This window comes from Dermacentor andersoni, chromosome 1, assembly GCF_023375885.2.
Source record: "Dermacentor andersoni chromosome 1, qqDerAnde1_hic_scaffold, whole genome shotgun sequence".
NCBI classification, from domain to species: domain Eukaryota; kingdom Metazoa; phylum Arthropoda; class Arachnida; order Ixodida; family Ixodidae; genus Dermacentor; species Dermacentor andersoni.
In genome coordinates this window covers 235,845,713-235,865,822 of record NC_092814.1, presented here as the reverse complement: position 1 = coordinate 235,865,822, position 20,110 = coordinate 235,845,713, and the positions used below count along the sequence as shown (strand labels likewise).

The window sequence follows — 20,110 nt, the reverse complement described above, 5'->3', positions numbered from 1 at the left end:
GATGAAATGAAGAAATTTGCAGGCGCAAGTTGGAATCAGCTAGCACAAGACAGGGAAAATTATAGATCGCAGGGAGAGGCCTTCATCCTGCAGTGGACATGGAAATAGGCTGATGTTGATGAAATGGCATGACAATGTCTATTATACCTTTGTTAAATATATTGAAAGGAACCATTGGTGGGCTTGAATAGTTGAGTGGAGCGCATTCACTGGCTGATTAGCAAAAATAAAGACTGATAATGGTTGCTCATCAGTAGCTGAACATCGTGAATTGTACATGTGCTGCACAAGGCCTGAACAAGTATGGTTGCAGTGATGAAAGGAAAGAAAGACCAGGGTCAAAGCAATGAAATGGCTCATTCTCATTTAATTTCAATAACTTTTATAAAACAATAAGTAAATTGAACGACCCTTTGCAAAATTTGGTCAACTCCGTCACTCCCAAATCCTTTTTATCTGCTGTGTAGGTGCACTTAATTTGTAAATGCGGTTGGTTTTCCTTTTCTTTTATGTTTGGTGTCATGAGCCCTCCTTTAACCATTCTTTTTAACAGGAAATGTAACCACATTGACACCACACTGTCACTACTGTTCATGACATGTGTGCTTGGAAGTGTTTACTTGGTTTATTATGCTTTTATTCTTACTTCCTTGAAGGGAAAGTATGCATTCTTGTCATATTATGTAACCATACCTGCCTGGACTTCAAAAAGGCAGCTGACAGTATTGAGATTGTAGTGAAGAATATCGGTGCCAGCAGACAGACTATTAACACGGCAAAAGAGGAAGACATTGATGGAATTGGCTTGCACCCTTGTTGCAAAATAAATAAATTCTTGTGTCATCTGGTGTCCCCCAGGCTCAGTCCTAGGACCTTTGCGTTGTATGGTTTACATAAAATATATCACACATGGAATAACGATATACATGTACAATTCTACACTGGCAACTTTATAATCTACTACACGGTTAAGAATATCCCTTATACACATGCACTGCATTAATGAGTGTGCATAAAGTGGAAGACACTCGAAAATCTCCATGTGTCAACATATACCAATTATGCACAAGCGCACTGCACCTTTAGCAGCATACAATATTGATAATGTTAACCCGACGAAAGTTTCAAAGTATAAATGTTTAATGTCTGTTTTTATCTAATTTTACCTGAAATAGACTCATTGAATATGTCCATGAAAGTTAGTAGAATGCTGAAATTTATAAATAATTTTAGTGATGCATCACTGAGACTATAAGAGCTGCTTTATTTTTCTAATGTATCCATGATTTGAAACCCTCACTTTGTGAATTTGTGTGCTATGCTTGGACATAATACAGAATAGAGCTGCCAGCTTTATGGTGAATCACTATATTTTCCCCAGCATCACTTTAATAAAAACCAGCTCATGATGCACTCCTTTGTGTGTACAGTAACTCAGGGAAACTGACTGTGCTTTGAAAAGATTTTGATAGAGAGGGAGTGCTACCTTTTCTCTTCTCATTTTGTCTTGTTGCAAAAGTGCACGATATTAATTTTTCGAAAATGCAATGCTGTTCTGGTGTTTTTAAGAACCTGTTCTTGCGCATGTCATTGCCAAATGGAATACATAGACCACATATCGATGTTCCCGATTTCCAATCAAAATGTGCTACGAAACATGATGTTCAAGTTCAGTTTCATCATCATCATCAGCCTGGTTATGCCCACTGCAGGGCAAAGGCCTCTCCCATACTTCTCCAACTACCCCGGTCATGTACTAATTGCGGCCATGTTGTCCCTGCAAACTTCTTAATGTCATCCGCCCACCTAACTTTCTGCCACCCCCTGCTACGCTTCCCTTCCCTTGGAATTCAGTCCGTGACCCTTAATGACCATCGGTTATCTTCCTTCCTCATTACATGTTCTGCCCATGCCCATTTCTTTTTCTTGATTTCAACTAAGATGTCATTAACTCGCATTTGTTCCCTCACCCAATCTGCTCTTTTCTTATCCCTTAACGTTACACCCATCATTCTGCTTTCCATAGCTCGTTGCGTCGTCCTCAATTTAAGCAGAACCCTTTTCGTAAGCCTCCAGGTTTCTGCCCCATACGTGAGTACTGGTAAGACACAGCTGTTATATACTTTTCTCTTGAGGGATAGTGGCAACCTGCTGTTCATGATTTGAGAATGCCTGCCAAATGTACCCCAGCCCATTCTTATTCTTCTGATTATTTCAGTCTCATGATCCGGATTCGCGCTCACTACCTGTCCTAAGTAGATGTATTCCCTTACCACTTCCAGTGCCTCGCTACCCATCGTAAACTGCTGTTCTCTTCCGAGACTGTTAAACATTACTTTAGTTTTCTGCAGATTAATTTTTGGACCCCCCCTTCTGCTTTGCCTCTCCAGGCCAGTGAGCATGCATTGCAATTGGTCCCCTGAGTTACTAAGCAAGGCAATATCACCAGCGAATCGCAAGTTACTAAGGTACGTATTCTCCATTAACTCTTATCCCCAATTCTTTCCACTCCAGGTCTCTGAATAGCTCCTGTAAACACGCTGTGAATAGTTTATGACCGCCTATGCCAGGTCATAAACTACCAGGTTTCTCCAGTTGAGTGCCATCTGTGCGGTTTAACCGAGCTCAGATTGGTCGACCTTGACTGATCGAAGAAGGCACCACTGTAGGTTAAATGAGGCATACAACTCCTGCGGTGGCGAAGGGGTAGAGTATCTGCCTTGCGTGCAAGAGGACTGTGGTTCGAATCGCGGTGCCGCGCAATTTTCCGCCGGATAAAAAAAGAAACAAAAAATTCACGTGTTGATAAAATTGCATAAACAGGCCTGGAGTGCGGCCTGATCCCGGTGACCAGAACCGGTAACGCACTCTCTCACCAGAGCAGGATTGGCCACCCTGGTGCAGTACTTGGCCACAACCTCCTATATGAATACAACAATCAATGTTCAGTTTAGTTGCTGGCAAATGTTTTTGATGTGAAAACATCAAATGGCCTATGAGCCAAAAAGCTGGCTGCATCTGTAGCAGTGAAATAGCACCTAAATTCCCGTTGGCTGCGACGCCACGTCACGAGTGTGGCTCTAAGGAGTAGAGCAGGTGAATTGGAACACCTGATGCTGTGTTAGCGCACCAGGTGTTCTCAACATGCTTACTTGCCCACTATGAGTTCATAACCCGAAGGAACGCTCAGCAGTGTTCAAATGGACATTAATGCTTTTGCATATGCAGCTCGTGAGAAGTGCTTAGGTGTCCTGAGATATTTTTCCTACGTCTCTGTTTTGATTTATGGCTAGTCACATATACCATGTGGTACAGGTAATTGTGAATTAGGAAATAAAATAAAGAGTAAATATGCTGATAAAAAAGTAGCATTTTTAGAGTTGAAAAATAAACATTAATGCTGGCCACCTGCAACCATTCATTTAAAATTCAAGAATTTTTTTTTTCATCGAAAAATACTAATTATGTGACACAGCAGCTAAGTTATTGTTGAACACATCTCATTAAAGGGTCCCTGAAACGGCTTGAACAAATCTTGTAGACACATAGGGTACACTCCAAAAAAAAATTTTACACCCTTTCGGTTGTATTTTGTCCCCAAACAATAATCGTTATCTGTCTTGCCCTCATTTCCTTTCTTTAACACTATGAGCCCAGTACTTCCTAGTCATGAACGGTTTGCACGTTATCAGCTTGATACAGCATTCTTGACAGGAAAGTAGCGAGCGCCGAGTTTTCAAGAGAGGAAATGCAAGCAAGGCAGATGACAATTATTGTTTGGGGACAAGATAAGTCCCAAAGGGTGTACAATATTTTAGAGTGTACGGCTACAGTAAAACATTAGCGCCACATTTTAAGTGAAGCGTATAATAATAAGAGTGCTACGGACGATTACAAGTTACCCTCCTCCCTAGTAATGCTTTTCCTCCTCAACTCGTTCACCGAGTGATTGGGCTAAGCTCTGCCTTCACTGGCTGTGTGTCATGGTATGATGTTGAGTTGTCTACTTCCGGTTATCTTGGAGTCAGCATGCGAAGCCTCTCCAACATCTTTGCTAGCTACCTGGCCATAAATCCCCCGCAAGAGCTATCCAAGCAGCATGCGTTGCAAGTGTTCTGTCGCAGCATTGAGCGTGTCCGATATTCCGTTACCGCAGGCGACCTGCGCGTTGACAGATGGGCGACCACGTAAGCGAAAGCCCCTCCATACTACTACCACTATGATGAAGAGGCTTTGGCATAAATGTTAGCGGCCTGCAAGGTGCAGCCACCTGGTGGTGCAGAGCCTAACCAGCCAAACACAGAGCTACTATTGATGTATGACCAAGTGTAAAACATTTTAAACATTTAAAAAGACGATGTGTTCACGGCTACACTCCTGTCGAAAATTTACACCAGCAGCAAAGTATAATATACTTGGTTACTGCGATTTTAGCTCTGTGTTTGGTTGAGCTCTGTGCCACCAGGTGGCTGCATTGTGCAGGCCATTCACGTTTGTGCCTTCACTCATCCACTAAAATGTCCAGTCCATTTGTGATTACATTTACCTGAGTACCGGACATACTAAAGCTCTCTATTTTGGTAACAATCCTCCGGCATGAAGTGGTGGCCACAAATGCGTAGATGGTGGTACTGATTGAATATATCAACAGCCTGATGCACTTCAGCCACACCACTTGCATTTTGCCTTGCAGAGGGACACGATGTCTCATCTTGTCATATTGGCAATATTTGCAGCCCACAATATAACAAGGGTGATACATGGTGCTTGCAAAAAGAATGCTTAAGACCAACACTGACTGCGCTGTTTGCATAAAGATGAGGGATGTTGCAACACAAGCAGACATTTCCTGTGTGTCAGAAGTGCTTGAGTTTAGTGATAAATTGTCGTTGTGTATTCTGTTTTTGTTATCTTCTTTTTTATAAAAATAAATTGACCTACATTCCAACTATTATGAACAACATTAGTGCACCATACGATTGGAAAAATTATCGATGACGCGACCTGAGTAGCCAATTGGATAGCTTGCCCAACTGATTTCAATTAGGCTACCTACGTCAATTGGGAGGAGGTGGCTGAAAACTCGGGAGCAGCGCCGCTGCGATCGGTAGCAACGCACATTTTTAAAACCTTATAAAAAATTACATGCTTTATGCGGAGCGCTTAAATGCGTCACTTAATAATCAGAAGGACCTACCCTAACGACTCGGTGCATTTGTACAAAATTGTTTCAGGGTCCCTTTAAGAAAGTAATCGTGAAGAGTTAGGCAGGTCATGTATTTGCATAGAACATATAAGAATTGGACTATTAGAGCAAAGGAATGGGTGCAAAGGTAAGGGATACACAGTTGTATGTGGTAAAAGATTGGATAGAGCGATGAGATCAGCAAATTTGCATGCATACAGGTGGGATCAGCTGACGCAGGATAGAGGTCATTGGAGATTCTTGGAAGTGGTCTTTGTCCTGCAGTGTACTTAAATAAGGTGATGATGGTGTGTGGCGTTCAGACCTTCGACAGCTGCACTACAGTGGACAGAAATATATATGTCTCTCTCGGTACTGCATCACTGTTTTCCAACTGCCTAGATAGCAATCGTAACTTCCTAAAGGACCAGTTCACACTGACAAACTTTCTTTCTTTTCAGGATAGTTTACAAGGGTTTCTTTATTCAACCTTGTCTGCTAAAAAAAATACATAAAGTTAACTGCAAAGGTACTGCTTAGAGTTATAGTGTAGAAAAAAAAAAGCTAGCTACGTACATAAATAACACGTATATAAGTTACCAATGGCTAGCTGTGTAGTATATAGCACTGTCAAGCATACATCAGAGTGCCAGCATACTTGCCCTCTGAAGTACATCTCAAAGTTGTCACATGTACAGAAATTTATTTGCTTTTACACAGTAGAGGCAATTGATGTTGTTTAAATTGAAATGAGCTAGCTATGCATGTTTTTTTGGGGAAAAAATGCGCCATGAAAAATGGACCTCACTAAATTTTAGCAAAAAAGCAGCTATCTCTTCTGTCAACTAATTGTTCAGAAAGACGCAAAAGCACTTTGTCAATTTATATTTCGTCAAATTATGTATGCAGAAGCTGCATCCGAAATTTCACCTCGTAAATCCAGCTATATCATGATTGAACAAGGCAGGGTGGTCTTTACACTGTTCTTCCTGTAAATTGTTTATGTTTAGTTAGCAATGGGGCCCAACTGGTTCTATAAGATCAAGCAGACTTCCACAAGTGCACTTATTTATTGAAGCGCATCAAAAGGAGGTGCAGCTCATACAGACATAGCGCAATGGCTGGTATATGAACTCTTCCGAATGCAAACTTTGCACCAGGTTATATTTCAGCAGCTTCATCGACAAGCTTCACTTCTGACTTTCTTAGTGACGACAACCGTCTTGTCTATACAGGTCGTGCTACCCTGCTCAGAAGGTGAGTGCACATTGTTTTTCAGGTCAACACATGATTTCATCAGAGTTCACGAGTGCTATGCATCTCAAGAAGCCAGTTCCCTGGTAATGATACTTTTATTCCACATCACTGTGCAAGTTGTCATTTCTAAGTTGCCAATGATCCAACTGTGAGATGTTTCAGGCACCCCAGTAGCCATTCAAGGTCTCAAAAAAGGTTTACAAGGCAATGGAATTCTGCACATACGTTTAATCACAAATCAGCTACCTGCATCAGGGTACACTGTATTCGAGGCCGTGATGAACCCTTACAACCTCGCTACTGGCCAGCAGGCTCTTTATTTCTTAACTTGATCCTCCAGCGCCTCCCCCCATACACATCAATCCCTCTGCCTACTCCATGCCTATGAAAAAACTCATCTGGCAGGACACACATGCTCTTATTTCATTGTGTATGTACTGCCGAAGTGAATTGTGCTAGCAAGGCTCCAGGTCAAAATAGCCCTTACTATTACCTGCATTTGAAACTTGCTGCATGTCCTCACAAAGCATGGCATGTGCCAAATTTCTCTCTTCAGTGACATAAGCAGAAGTTCTAAATTTATTGTGAATTTGTCCAGTATTACAACCACAATCCTGCTGTCATTTTATGGAAGCCAGTGTTCAATAGTGCCGCATCCAGTTAATTACCAACACTGGCTTCACCCAAACAACAGATAATACAAATGAACTCCTTAAAGTGGTTCAAAAACAGTTTCTGGTATAACTAATATTTTCCACTGAAAGCATTCTCGTAAAAAGATTTGCGACAGCATGCTCCATTAAAGGAGATAAATTTTGTTAAAAAATTACCTTCCTCTCAAGCTGTGGTATTCCCCTTCCCCCTCTCCCCAATTTTTATTCCGTGCAGCTATGACTGTGTCCTGCCTCCATGGGCACGTCATCCAGTAATGCATGTGCCTACTTCAGTTTAAACCAAGTATGTTTCCACATCTCTTTCGAAGCATTATTTCTCGTCACTGTGGTGATGATGGCTTCAAATTAAAGTTTAGGTGCAGCTGTCACATCTCCTACAGCATGCAATCGCTGCAGAGCAATCCCTGTAAGTACTTACAGTGTAAGGAGAGAAATGCTGGTTCAGCTGTGCTCTTGCGATGGAAATAAGAGTACAGCACAGAGAAGTCGCAATGTCACAGGTGCATCTGGTGGCCAGAAATGTTTTTTTCTCATACCGGAGGAGACATTGCAGAGGCCAATTCGTTCATGATGGAACAGGACCAAAGTACAAGTTCACATGCAATTATCTGTTTCGCACCTCGTTCAGCTGTTGCCACTGCAGTAGCCTTCATCTCTGTCGCATTCTTTCTCCTCCTTTCCTTCCTTCATGCAGCTCACTAGGTCTTCCACAGAGCCAAGCTTTCCTCAACAGGCTCTACTCTACTCCTTTTATTGCACATATTGCACAAATACATTACAGGTATAGCAGTTGCAGTAGACGGTCCACTTTCTCAGCCAGAAGTATGCCACTGCTTTGAAGTGTTTGTGTTTATTGTATTTTTATTTGTAATAGGCAAACAAATTAAAATGTATAAAACGTTATTAAAAAAAAAAAGATTTGAGCAATGCTGTGCCTGCTGTATTCCAGATGATGTGCCACTGGAAAATGAGTTCACTTTCTGAGTGACATCACTCACCCATTCTACGTAGAGTGGGCAGGGGTAGGAGAAAACATATAAAGATGTGTCACTTTGATTAGTGGAGATGTTAATCTTTAAGCCAATTACAAATTACAGGTTTAGCGCATGACAAAGGGGTCACAGGAAAATGGAAACTTGACACAGCATGCACAGGGGAAGCTTTGTGCCTGGAGCCAATGTTTTGACAATTGGGTGCTCGTCCTGATGGAGACAGGTCCCCTTGTCAAAATAGCTATGGGTAGTAGTATGGGTACGTAGTAGTAATAATATGTATGGGTACGTAGTATGGGTAAATAGTATGGGTACGTAAACTTAACGTACCCATACTACTGCAATCCTTAATCGAGCTCAAAGGACGCATCAGTGCTGCAGTGCAGACAGTTGACAAGACTATGCTACAAAATGTATGGAATGAGCTCGATTATCGTCTGGATGTGTCGCGTCATCAAAGGGGCACATATTGAACATTTAATTGTAGAGGGTGTATAAACTTGGCGAGCTTGTGGTTCTTTTCATATATCTTTCACGTGTGTACGTGTAATACTTTTGAAAAGATATCCTTTTCAAAATGACTGAATCACTTGTGCTTAGAGAAAGTACCGTAGAGATAAAGAACAGATACAAAGTGATCATTTTGGGGAGCAACACATTTGGACTAGCACACATCAGAAATTGTGATAATTGCCAATTAAGTTTCCCAATAACTGAGATTTAGTATAATTTGTAGTTTAGCAAACATGTTGCAATAGGATCTGTCCTAGCCGTAAGAGAAGCTCTTTTGCGAGGCATGTGCCTTTTTGTGTCCCGATCATTCTGCTTGCACTACAGTAAAGATGATGCCATACTAACAAGCCCCTATAGCAACCCCGTCGAATTCCTTTCTTAATGTTTATCAACATTACACAATGGATTGTTTTTCATGCACAACTGAAAGCAAGCCAAAGCTATCCTGAATTGTAAGAGTGGGTCTTGAAGCAGTGATTAGCTTTAACTACTGCAAGGTGCAAAGCTCCCGACCATCTATAACATTAAAAAAAGAATTGCAGAATCAGGTGCAACAGCATGAAAGGTAGAACAGAGATTATACACAGCATTGAACAACCATTCTTATTGCCTGTTGACTTGTGTGTATGTGTATGCATGTGTGAAGCATGCAATAATACAAAGAAAATAATCTATGCTGTCACAGTCACATGAGTTGTCACATGCTCAATAAATAGCACAGTTCACTTGCAGTGCAGTGAAAGAGGAAGCATAATTAGTTTGGTAATGTGATAAGCTTCACAAATCTCACCTAAATATCTTTGTGAAATAGTGCATTTTTCAAACACTGATCGACTGCCATTACATTTTTCTACATTGTTCTGCCAATTAGTTCACAACAGATCTAGTGTGCACGGTCCCCAAGTTTGTCATTTCTGCATTGGCCAATTTGGCCTATATAGCAGCGCCTGCAGGTAAAAGAAGTCTAGTAAAACAGCGCACCAACAATCGCAAACCAACTGATGTAAACATGGCTTTGTGTAAGTTTCTTTTCACACTTGTTTCTTAGGGCCTTATTTGTTTTTTAGGGGGGGGAGATTGGAGAGTTTGCTAACAATACTCTTACTCTGACCTTTCCTACTACCTTCTTAAACCCATGAGACAGCTTATAAACACAAGAAATAGTTGCGATGTGAAGGGAGATTCGTATCTGCCTTCCTTTGTTATTGCGATAGCAATTATGTGGACACTCTAGGTGCATTTCTACCGTGGCTGTGTGATGTCCTGTATAAGGTCCAAGCATGATAACATCGTCGCTGCATGCCATATGTGAGAGTGAAACTTGTGCGGGTCACCCAAAGATCGCGGCTCAATCTTGTGCGCAAAGCACTGGGGGGGGGCATTCTACTTCGGCGGCTGCTGCGTACGGTGCGACCGCCTTGAAAGCTATCAGCAATGTGGACAAAGTGTGCCGAGTGCTGGTACCTTCACATGCGTTGTGCTTTCATCGCTTAGTTCGCAACAAAATGTAAGAAAAAAAAGAACGCAGCAGCTGGCTGACGGGTATTGGCGAGTCTGTCTGCGCAGGCCGAGCACCGCCGTTGTGTACAAATGCATCCTCAATCATCCCTATAGCACCCCGCATATGGTTACAACGCGTCGTCTAAAGGACATATGTAAAGTGCACTCGGCATATGATGTAATTAAGTAGCCAGAAGTGTTACATATTTTCTACAGTTCCCTGCGCTGGTGCGATGAAACGCATAGAGCCTTGAGTGTGGCTGCACATTCTCCTTATCCTCTCCGCTCATGTTATTCATGGTGGAATTACTTTGAAGTGAGAAAATAAAAGCTTTTTTTTTTGTCACGAGCAAGAATTTTACGTGCAATGCAAGAACAATTGTGTACTGTGCATTGGGTGTACTCCAGAATATAATTTTTAATGATACACATGCTCACATTTTTGCCCTTATGCAATAATTTTTAATACAGGTGAGATTCACCACAGCACATTATAAAATAAAGTACTGGTCCTGGGCTGCTCCAACATGTATGGAGCAGCCCAAATCTCCCTTCAGTTCCTCTCTCTGCAGCCAAACTCTCTCTCCAACTTTCTTCAGGTCTACTAACATGTTACACTGCAGCTGTAGCCCCTCAGATTTTGTGACAGTCTATATGCCTGGCTCCAACAGAAATCTGAACCACATATGCATGTCACACAAATGCTCCATTGATTCAAAAGAATGAGTCATAGTAGTTGGTATCAAAGTAGCAATGGTGGGGTCCACAGCCAGGAGCCAAACCATTACACCATGGCTGCACAGTGAGGGCAAAGAGGGAACACTTGTGTTGTTACTGTCTAATTCGCAAAATTTTTGTGCATCAAATTAAGCAAAACTTCAAAGTTCCTTCGTAAACAACAACAACAACAAAAGATAGAGATATTAACGATTCACAGAATAAAAGAATGCTTCCTGCATAACCCACGACGTAGTGTAGTCACACCAATGAAAGTAAATAGAAAGTAGAGCAGTTAAGGAAATACACCAGCTGCTACTAGTGTACTAGAGTTGCTGCGTTTTCTCTTTGCAATCAATATGCACTGGCAGGGTTGACAGTTTATGGGATTACGTTCCACAAAAGTTTACATGTCAGCACAATTTCAGCTTGCAGCCATTAAATCAGTACAACAATAGGTTGGTCACATATTCTTTTTACACATAGCACATTTGAAATACAGGCTACATGCCCAGGCTGAAGAAATATTTTTTCTCTCAGATTCTGCATCCCATAAACGTTTGACCCTGCCTGTATAGTGAGGTTTTCGTGCATGTGCAGTTTTCATGAAATCACCTTGTGGAAAACACTCTATCAAGTACACAGGTCTACACTTAACACATTGTTGCAAGGTAAGAATGTCACAATATGTTGCAAGAATGGAAGGACAAGGATGACATTAGAGTGATAAAACATAGAGCAAACACATTGGCATGGGTAATGAACTTACTTTGAACCTATAATGTGACCATTACATCATTATCAGTCTTCCCTCAGTGTATCTGGGGGTGCATAATACTCTCAAATGTGGCACTCGCTTTCCATGTCAAATTGTTGCTTGGGCCAAACTTATTCAGAACACTTATCTGTACAGCAATATCCCACAGGATTGCACATCATGAATGAAAAGTGCAGTCACTACGTTGCACAATGTCCATTTATATTTAGGGACTGATCTGCATTGCTTTCCATACACCACCAGGTGCTGTTATTTGCCTGTTATTCATAGACCAGTGGTTACACAGTTGACATGGCACATTTATGAAAATTTGCAAATGTGCATCACTTGTGGCTCTTACTGTTTTTTTATTGCTTTGCCTATGTTTTTAAAGCATATTTCACTAATTATGGTTACATGTGCCACAAAATCTCACGTGATATGAATATTCCAAATTTCGGCATGTGTTCACGCATTCGGCGTCCATGGGTCAAATGATTAAATACCATTATACGGCGGCGGTTGCTTCGACCTGTAACCATCCAACAAAACTACGCAATGCACTGGCTTTGGGCCAAGTCAAAACTTCTTTGACGTTTTGAAAACCCCACGAGTCCCGATACGTCACAAAGTTGACTTTGTTATGTAGATTTAACGCGACATCGTCCGCGAGAACTGCTACCTTTAGGCACAGAACACAGAAGGATGTTAGACACCAGAAACCACGACAGAAACAAAACGTAGAACAGGCAGAACCAAAGAACACCTATGCGGAACGTGTACAACGAGGTAAAACCAGTACAACCATGGTACAACCACACAAGTGCAACCACAGAAAAGAACCAGCGGTACCACCATAGAGAAAGAAAAAAGTTCTATGGTACCACGGCACATCCACTCTCTCGGGAGCTCGCGGCTCTTGCGCTTGTTGTGCTCTTGTGGTGCTTCGTCGCACTTGGAAAAAGCGTTTTCATTGGCTGACAGCTTTAGAGCAGTCGCGGTAATGTTTTAATAACAAGTATGTTTTGCATTTAAAAATTTTATTTGTGTTCAATCGATGAAATTCGTATGATTTAATTTTCTTTTTTGGCAAGCATCTGGTAACGCCGCTTCGCGAATTGCCGGGTTCTTGCGCGTTCCAGCCATCCCAACCGTTATGGCGGAATTTTAAAACCTATGACTGGCACAGTCGCTGCGCGTGGCAGCTCGTGCCTATCCGCCTGACACAACGTGAACGTTGCGCGGCGTGCGCGTTGAGGCCCACGTCCGTGTTGCAAGCAGTTTCAAGCAGTTCCAACGGCCAGTTGTCTTTCATAAATATCGCTACGCCAAAACTGTGAACGCAGGGTTAGCGATGGACGATTCGCGAGTCGACGAGAGTTCTCTCGCGGAGTCTAGCTGCTTTGAGTAAGTACAGTTTTGTCGTTACATTCATCGCTGGAGATGTCTAGGTAGCACGTCTTGATCACTTACAACCGCAAACTTTGTTCTGAGGATGCTCATCGCTCGATTCTGGTGGGTTATGTGCAGCTATGTGGGCAAGGCTCTGACTGGTGCTGTAGAAGTCGCGGATCGCTTTTTTCATTGCTGGGTGTACGTCGAACAAATTTCTCGCGACTGCGGCGCTCGTGTTGAGTCAATCATGCCGGATTATATCTTTCTCGCGCCTTACGGTGCTCTCCCTTCAATTTAACATGACTGATTTCTCCGGGGGAGCAGTAGAGGCCGTAGTAGAGACCGGGCCTGCTCTCCTGGAGAGGTATCGTCGATCGTGCCAGGCTTTTCATATGCTGCTCACTGTGACCTCTCGAAAGCATTTGTAATGATCTGCTTTGAGTTAAATAAACGTCCTCCTCAAAAAAAGATGTTCAAAAATGGGTAGGCGTGAGCCGCGGAGTTAGCGAAACGGAAGCACAGCAGCTACGCGCGACCTACCTTTAGACACGGCGTTATTATAATCTCGGGTGTTTTCCTGAGGCCTCCGTTTGCCGGTTCAATTGGCCGGTTACATGTGCCCTCCTAGAGCAGTACTTGTAAAAAATTCAATAATACATCGTTGCGAAGAGAAAAGCAGCCAGCAACGAAGAAAGCGTCCCGCGACTTCTACACCAGTCAGCACCTTGCCGCTATAGGCACCTTGATTTCGTGCACATATCAAACCTCGCCTTTTGTTATTCAGCGTTTTAAGCGTCGAGATGGGGCCTTTTGCGTATGAATGTGCCTGTTTTACGTTGGATAGAGCAGAAATGACTGCAATACGCCGAAGGATGCGTGTCGGTTCTCGTCACACGGGCCATTTGCATTTCCCCATGACCATTGTCGCAATCTGACTGCCACGGCCAGGAATTGAATGCGCGCGAACGCGTGCTCAGCAGGGTTTTTTTTTTTTTTTTTTGTTATGTCCGATAGCAGGAACCATGCGTTAAGAACATTGATGCGCCTTATTTTGGTTAAAGACTTTTTACTACGTACGCGTACGTATTAGTTTTACTGTTGGACTCACTTCTATTATTGAGCTTCCAGGCTTTTATCTAAAGGCGTACAAGATTGAAACACACTTTGTAGTATTTTAGGCACACAATTTGAATGCATTATCGTAGTTGAGTATATAGAGGCGAAAGCATACAACGTCCTCGTTTAATTTGCCCTGGTTAAATTTGCAGTATGTCGCACTAACTGACCCAAATTGAAGTTCTTCCCAGCATAATTATTCGTCACTTTGCTCGCTTGTCTGCACTTCATTCTTTCTTAAAGAAGTAATTAACGCTCAGTAAAATTAGTGTCGTTGTTTGTTGACCTTTATTGCGCGGCTCGATAATGCCGATATAATCAATCCATATAATTTAACTCAGTCGATCTTGCGACCCGCTTACCGTGACGGCTTGTTTGTCGTACCTATAATGTGGTCTGATATGCAGATACGCGCACCATGCGCGCACGAAGAAACGTAGTGACGTAGCATCGAACACAACATCTATGACGACGTCTCGAACACGGCGGGAGGTGTTAACTGCGCAGGCGCAGAAGAGGACCGGAAGCGTTCCTGGATATTTTGTTGTGTTAAGCTCGCTATCCGCTGCATCTTCTCTGCGTCATTTACTGGTCAGCCGTCGCGGTATCGCGGTTTTTAATGATGGGACCTTGTGTTGTAGGCGTCCACTGCATCTTGCCGTCGACATTGATGCGAAATAGGTGGTGTGCGCAATGTTCGCCGATGCTGGCGACAAACACAGAATGCATCTAGATTGTATTCGGCACCTTAGTGATCACATTGTCATTTCCCACGCAGCAGCAGGTGCGCTTGTAAGTACCGATTCAGCCCCCGCATGCTTTCGGTTTGTGTAGCTGAACTTCTGACAATTCTTAAACCGCGCTCGCAGTTGTTAGGTTGTGGTTTCTTACATAACTTGCGTTGGGCACCTTACGAGTAGTCGGTGTAAAAAGGCCACCATAACTATTGGGAATTAATTGTAATGGTAAGGCTTGTATAGTGGAAGGAAAAATTGCTCCCCTATTCATCCAATAGGAGACATTCTTAGTCCATGGGCCCCTAAGCTCGTGAAAATGTTTGCTTACAGCTTGGAACTCTTCCTACCTGGCAAACGTGTGCCTGTTAGCTTTGAATGCTTACTCAAAGCTAACAAATAATTGAAGCGCTCGTACTTATGAGCAAAGCCCTTCCTCGTGGTTAGTACTCATTAATTGAATATTTTGACATGGGGCAGCTCAACTTGTCCTTCATCATATAACCCATTCAGGACCACCATAATTTTAAATGCACATGATTTTTAGCTGTAAAGAATTATCAGATGAACATTCCATTGAGAAAGTATGCCAGTTCTTTACAAATGGTCCTGAAGGTTTTGATCTATCAGTAACCAAAGTTAGGAAATGTATCAACTTGACAGGCACTTCTCTATGCATTTGTCTACTTTTTGTTTTATTGCACACAATATTTTCTTCACTAAACTGATTTTTGTCTTTTTAGTGCTGCTATAAAGTGATTGTGAGTATACCCTGTAAAGTGTACTAGGCTTCTGTGTGTGTTTGAGGGCTTTGTGTGTTTTAATAAGCTCATGTGGGATTTAACTTTTTTGTTGGCACTCAAAACGTCAAAGGCAGTCGCAAATGTGCAGAATGTGAAGATCACATATCAACATCGTTCCTCAAGAAAGGGGTCGCAGGTTTGATTCCCGGCTGCGATGGTAAGATTTCAATGGGGGCAGAAAGCAAAAATACTCGTGTGCTTAGGTATTTAGGGACATGTTAAAGAACCCCAGGTGGCCAAAATTTAATGTGCAGCCAAATCTAAGTTCATGCCCGTTTTTGCAATTCGCCCACTTCGAATGCAGCCACCACGGTCAGGAACTGAATGCATGACTTCATGCTGAGAAGCAGAGCATTGTAGCCACTTAAAAATTGAAAGTCAACTGTTGAACGCATCTGCCACGCCCATAGCAGACACCATTGAGTAACATGATTGTTTATGCCTCGCTGTTGGGTGAGCAATAAATTGAGCAAGATCGTGGCTTGATAAGGATCTGCCAAGGTGCAGTGGACATTTGTGAAGAGATTAAGGAATTAAAAAAAAAAAGAATTTAGTAAGAGTGTCAGAATATGTATATTAATACTATTGAGTATTACAAAGAAAATGCTGATCAATATATGTCAATGTGTTATAAGGCATGTATGCTTGAGTGATGTATGTTCTGAAGGAAAAACTGAGTATCGGTTTGGATAGCCCCTATTCACATTTTGAGATAATTTTGGGATGTTTATTTAGCCATGTTTGAGTAATCTGCATTGACAAGTAAGTGATTGGAAAGTGAGCTTGAAACAAAGGTCGTTAATATGATGTTCTAGCTCATGCCCAAGACGTCCCACTCGGATACAGTGCAATCAATCTTCAGAATGATTGATGCCTTGAGCTAGATGGTACATGACAACTCAAACAGCGGTGAAACGGGATGACAATAAGAACAACAGGACGACATGCTGACAAGACAGCATCACAGTCGCTGTCGACCTACTTCATGGCTGTTATTAAGGCGAAAGTCTTAAGTAGCTCGTTGCAATGGCTCATACCTAAAAAATGCGGCGTCTAGTTGAGTGGTACAAAAATTATCATCAGATATGGCTCATACCCCCGTAAGCATTGCGTACATCCCTCGGAAGTACGCTATGGCCGAGGATGCTCGCCAAACAAGAAACGAGGTGCAACGTGCGAAGTGGCGGGAGCAAGACGTTTGACTGCAAGTGCTGCTTTTCCCTGCTGAGAGGATGCAACGTAAAGTTGAAGAGACATCGTTGGCGTAAGTCTGACCCCGCTATACTAGTGCACAAAGCCACAGCTAAGCATCGAAAACGAGCTGAAGGAGCTGAATTGCAAAAGCAGCAATGCAACGATACAAGATGACAATGTAGAGAGGAGGCTGAAGCTCACAGACAACGGCTTGCCACACATTTACTTCACACTGCAGCTTGTTATGTCTTCCAAGAAGTCTGACCCCTCCGATCATATAGTTTAATGCGTTACGAAATGTGCTGCAGGCTTTTGCCTTCACGTGTTACAGGAGCATAACATGCTGCCGAACTTTTTTTTCAATTACAGTGAAATCCAATGTACCATACCACTATACTATATACGAGGTAGTATGAAAACGTTTCAAGACTAGCTTTGTTTTCAAATAAGTAATTTTTAGGTTGGTACATTCAACTACTGCCACCTTCTAAATAGTCCCCTTTACAGCACACACAGCGTTCCTGTCATTTTGGAAAGAGAATGAAGTCGGTGGGAGCCGAATTAAAAACCGAGCTCAAAGGTTGCCATTGTGAAATGGATTGCTGAAATCAAGCGCAGATTGCAGAAGGTTCTTAACTCGTACAGGAAAGAAGACTTCAAAAGGAACATATTTGCAAAGTGGAAGGAACACTGAGCACTGTATTACTGTGTAAGAAGACTATTTCGAAGGTGACAGTGTTTGAATATACATAAATAACTTTCTTGAAGGTGGGGCTACTCTTGCAAACTTTTTGTTACCATCTTGTATAACTATATTTCTGCAACAATAGCGACTTCAGTGATGAAAATGAACTGCATATAACAGTAAAATTTGTCTAAATCGGGGTACAAGTGATATAAAACGGGTAAATTATTTGAAGTGAACTCCACTAATTGTAAGTGCTCTTTGTAACTTAGTGGACTGCCATCCAAAGGGCCACTATAAAAATGTATCACAATTCCAAAACTGCTCAAATGTGTTGTTTCGTTTCCAGGTTCAGCTGCATATGTAACCGGGGCTTAATTCAGACTTCAAGACTTACACTTGAGACTGCTACATTATTAAAAACTGGCTAAGAGCGATTACATATCACACTTCCAAGTAATTATGCATAACAGGTTCTCTGATCAGTTATTTCCTGTTTGCATTTTAATTTATGCTGGCCCTATACAGTAATGACCCATCTGCCATAAAACAAGAGAGATTTTGAATGCGACACAGCAGTGGCAAAATCTGAGGAAGAAGAATACCACTTCACCGATACTATGGCCTTCGAGACCAGGCTGGTGGCTTGTTGGAAGTTGGTGCCACACTCTGTTGAGATCATGCCCTTACGAAAGCTCGACGCGATAATGGGTGGAACATGGTGGGCATATTTTTACATTGGTGAGGAGACAGCTCAGAGAGCACTTCAGAGGTTGAGGAGGGAAGGCCATGAGGGTGTGGCAGTGGCAGTATTTGATTGCCAATAATGCCATTCATACAAAGTGCTTCGAAAAACAATTTGATGGAAAAGATTTAAGAGAAGATGCCCTTTAATACCAAACACATTCCTTGCTTTTCATAAAAGGTGCTGCAGGGTCTCTTTTAAACTCTTCAACCAGGAGTACCTAGAATTTGTTCCTCTTCTGTGGGTGTCTACTAATATGGATGTCTGTTTACATTATGTAAAATTACAGGTCACCTGTAGTGTCTGTCATTCTCAGGATGTAGTGTTAAGCACCTTGCACATTGCAGCTGATGTCTCAACAATGCATCTTGGTCTAAAAAACACTGGTCATTTCATGTGAATGCACCGTGAAACTGTGGAGAATTGGTCCTGAACAGAGAATAATTATTCATAATGGTAACAGCGTGAACAGGACGACAACAGAGTGAAAGGACACAAGGCGAGCGCTGTCCTGTGTCCTTTCACTCTTTCGTCGTCTTGTTCGCGCTGTTACCATTATAAATGTATACCAACTCGCCCAACTTTCCACCTTAAAGAGAATAATTACTAGACATTAGGGTGAAAACACAGAGTACTTGTGCCTAGAAAAGCTGCTGGACTGTTCTTTTATTTTCTTCTCTTTCCAGGATGGATGATGACACATTAATGGGCAAGATGAACCCATTCGGTAAGCTTGACCTTTTGCTGTTAGTATTTAGCATGCTTCTGAAGTGCCTGTGTTATATTGTTTTAGAACAGTATCTGTGGCTTCTTCTAGAGGCTGATATGTGCTTTTGTTTCAGGGAGCTCTCGCTTTTGGATTCCTACCCAACTCCGGTCGCTGCGGGACTATGAACAGGTGATAATCATTACATTCTCATGTTTACCAAACTTATATCATCTCGCACCTGCTGGGATGTAAAGTATTATAAAGCGTTGTAATACATAAAGCATTATATATTATATAATATTATAAATCATTTTTGTGTTAAATTTCGTGCAATAAACTGCATAATAAACCATGCTGTGAAGGCTCTGTAATTAGCTGTCTCACAAATGGGCTTACATGATCACAAAATTGCTGGCCCTTCATGGCCCTTTTGTCCATGTCCACATCCTCTTTTTTTGAGCAGTGAGCAGTGGTACCTGTGGAAGCACTGTAAGCATCTGTCTATAGATATGTAATTGTGCTGCTGTACATAGGTTAACTTATTGGCCATGCATGGTGCATTTCACGTGCAGAAAAGTGTTTGATAATCCTCTGTGCAGCAGGCAGGTTGTGCATCAGTGCGACACACACAGCTCCCATACGTCATACCATCAATGGACACAATAAGCTTATGAGTGGGTTATCATGGACCCAGATGGTGAGCTGGACTGGTTTGTGGCAAAAACACTGCAGAGAGAACCCTCTAAATGCCCAAACAATGCTTGTACTTGGAAATAATAGGATTGGAATAAGAATTGGTAGGAAAGTGGATTTCTTTTTTTCTTTACATGCCAAAGGTAGATGGTGCTTGCTTATGGGCTATATGCTCATAAGGGCTGTGGATCAGCATCCACAACCGCCACCACTATGATCAACTGGGAGGTAAGGCACAATCACAGGCGCTATGGAACAGCCAGCTCAGCCCACAGCCTGTTAAGACACTGATTGACTTAAAGTACCTGCCTAGCTACCGTGAATTCCTGGATTATGTCACTTATGCTAGATAGTCACAGCTGTTCACTGGTCATGTGAGCAGAAGTATCCAGTTCACAAAAGAGCTCCTCACAGGAGCAACCCAACATGCCTAATGAGCAT

General features: G+C 42.2%; 2 protein-coding genes across 15 annotated transcripts in view; one reads left to right on the top strand and one right to left on the bottom strand.

The window, feature by feature from the left end:
• The window catches only part of LOC129381021 (uncharacterized), a 114,459-nt gene extending 99,879 nt beyond the window's left edge, over positions 1–14,580 (bottom strand). For 5 of the 9 annotated variants that reach the window (XR_008609267.2, XR_008609271.2, XR_008609272.2 and 2 more), the window contains exon 1: positions 7,535–12,576. Coding sequence is in view for 1 of the 9 variants with exons in the window: in XM_055063474.2 (XP_054919449.1) it covers positions 14,491–14,569 (79 nt within the window). In the remaining 8 variants the exon portion in view is untranslated. Of the gene's footprint in view, positions 1–4,062; positions 4,200–7,534; positions 12,577–14,468 lie in introns of those variants that run through there. The other 4 variants (XM_072289843.1, XM_072289847.1, XM_055063474.2 and 1 more) reach the window with 3 other exon arrangements.
• Positions 5,114–20,110, top strand: part of LOC126547922 (uncharacterized) — a 289,018-nt gene continuing 274,021 nt past the window's right edge. For 2 of the 6 annotated variants that reach the window (XM_055063465.2, XM_050195977.3), the window contains exons 1-3: positions 12,752–13,002; positions 18,954–18,994; positions 19,110–19,165. In XM_055063465.2, the coding sequence (XP_054919440.1) occupies positions 12,950–13,002; positions 18,954–18,994; positions 19,110–19,165 (150 nt within the window). In that variant the 5' untranslated portion in view covers positions 12,752–12,949. Of the gene's footprint in view, positions 5,334–6,420; positions 6,443–7,330; positions 7,400–12,751; positions 13,003–14,725; positions 14,899–15,612; positions 16,908–18,953; positions 18,995–19,109; positions 19,166–20,110 lie in introns of those variants that run through there. The other 4 variants (XM_055063464.2, XM_055063466.2, XM_055063463.2 and 1 more) reach the window with 4 other exon arrangements.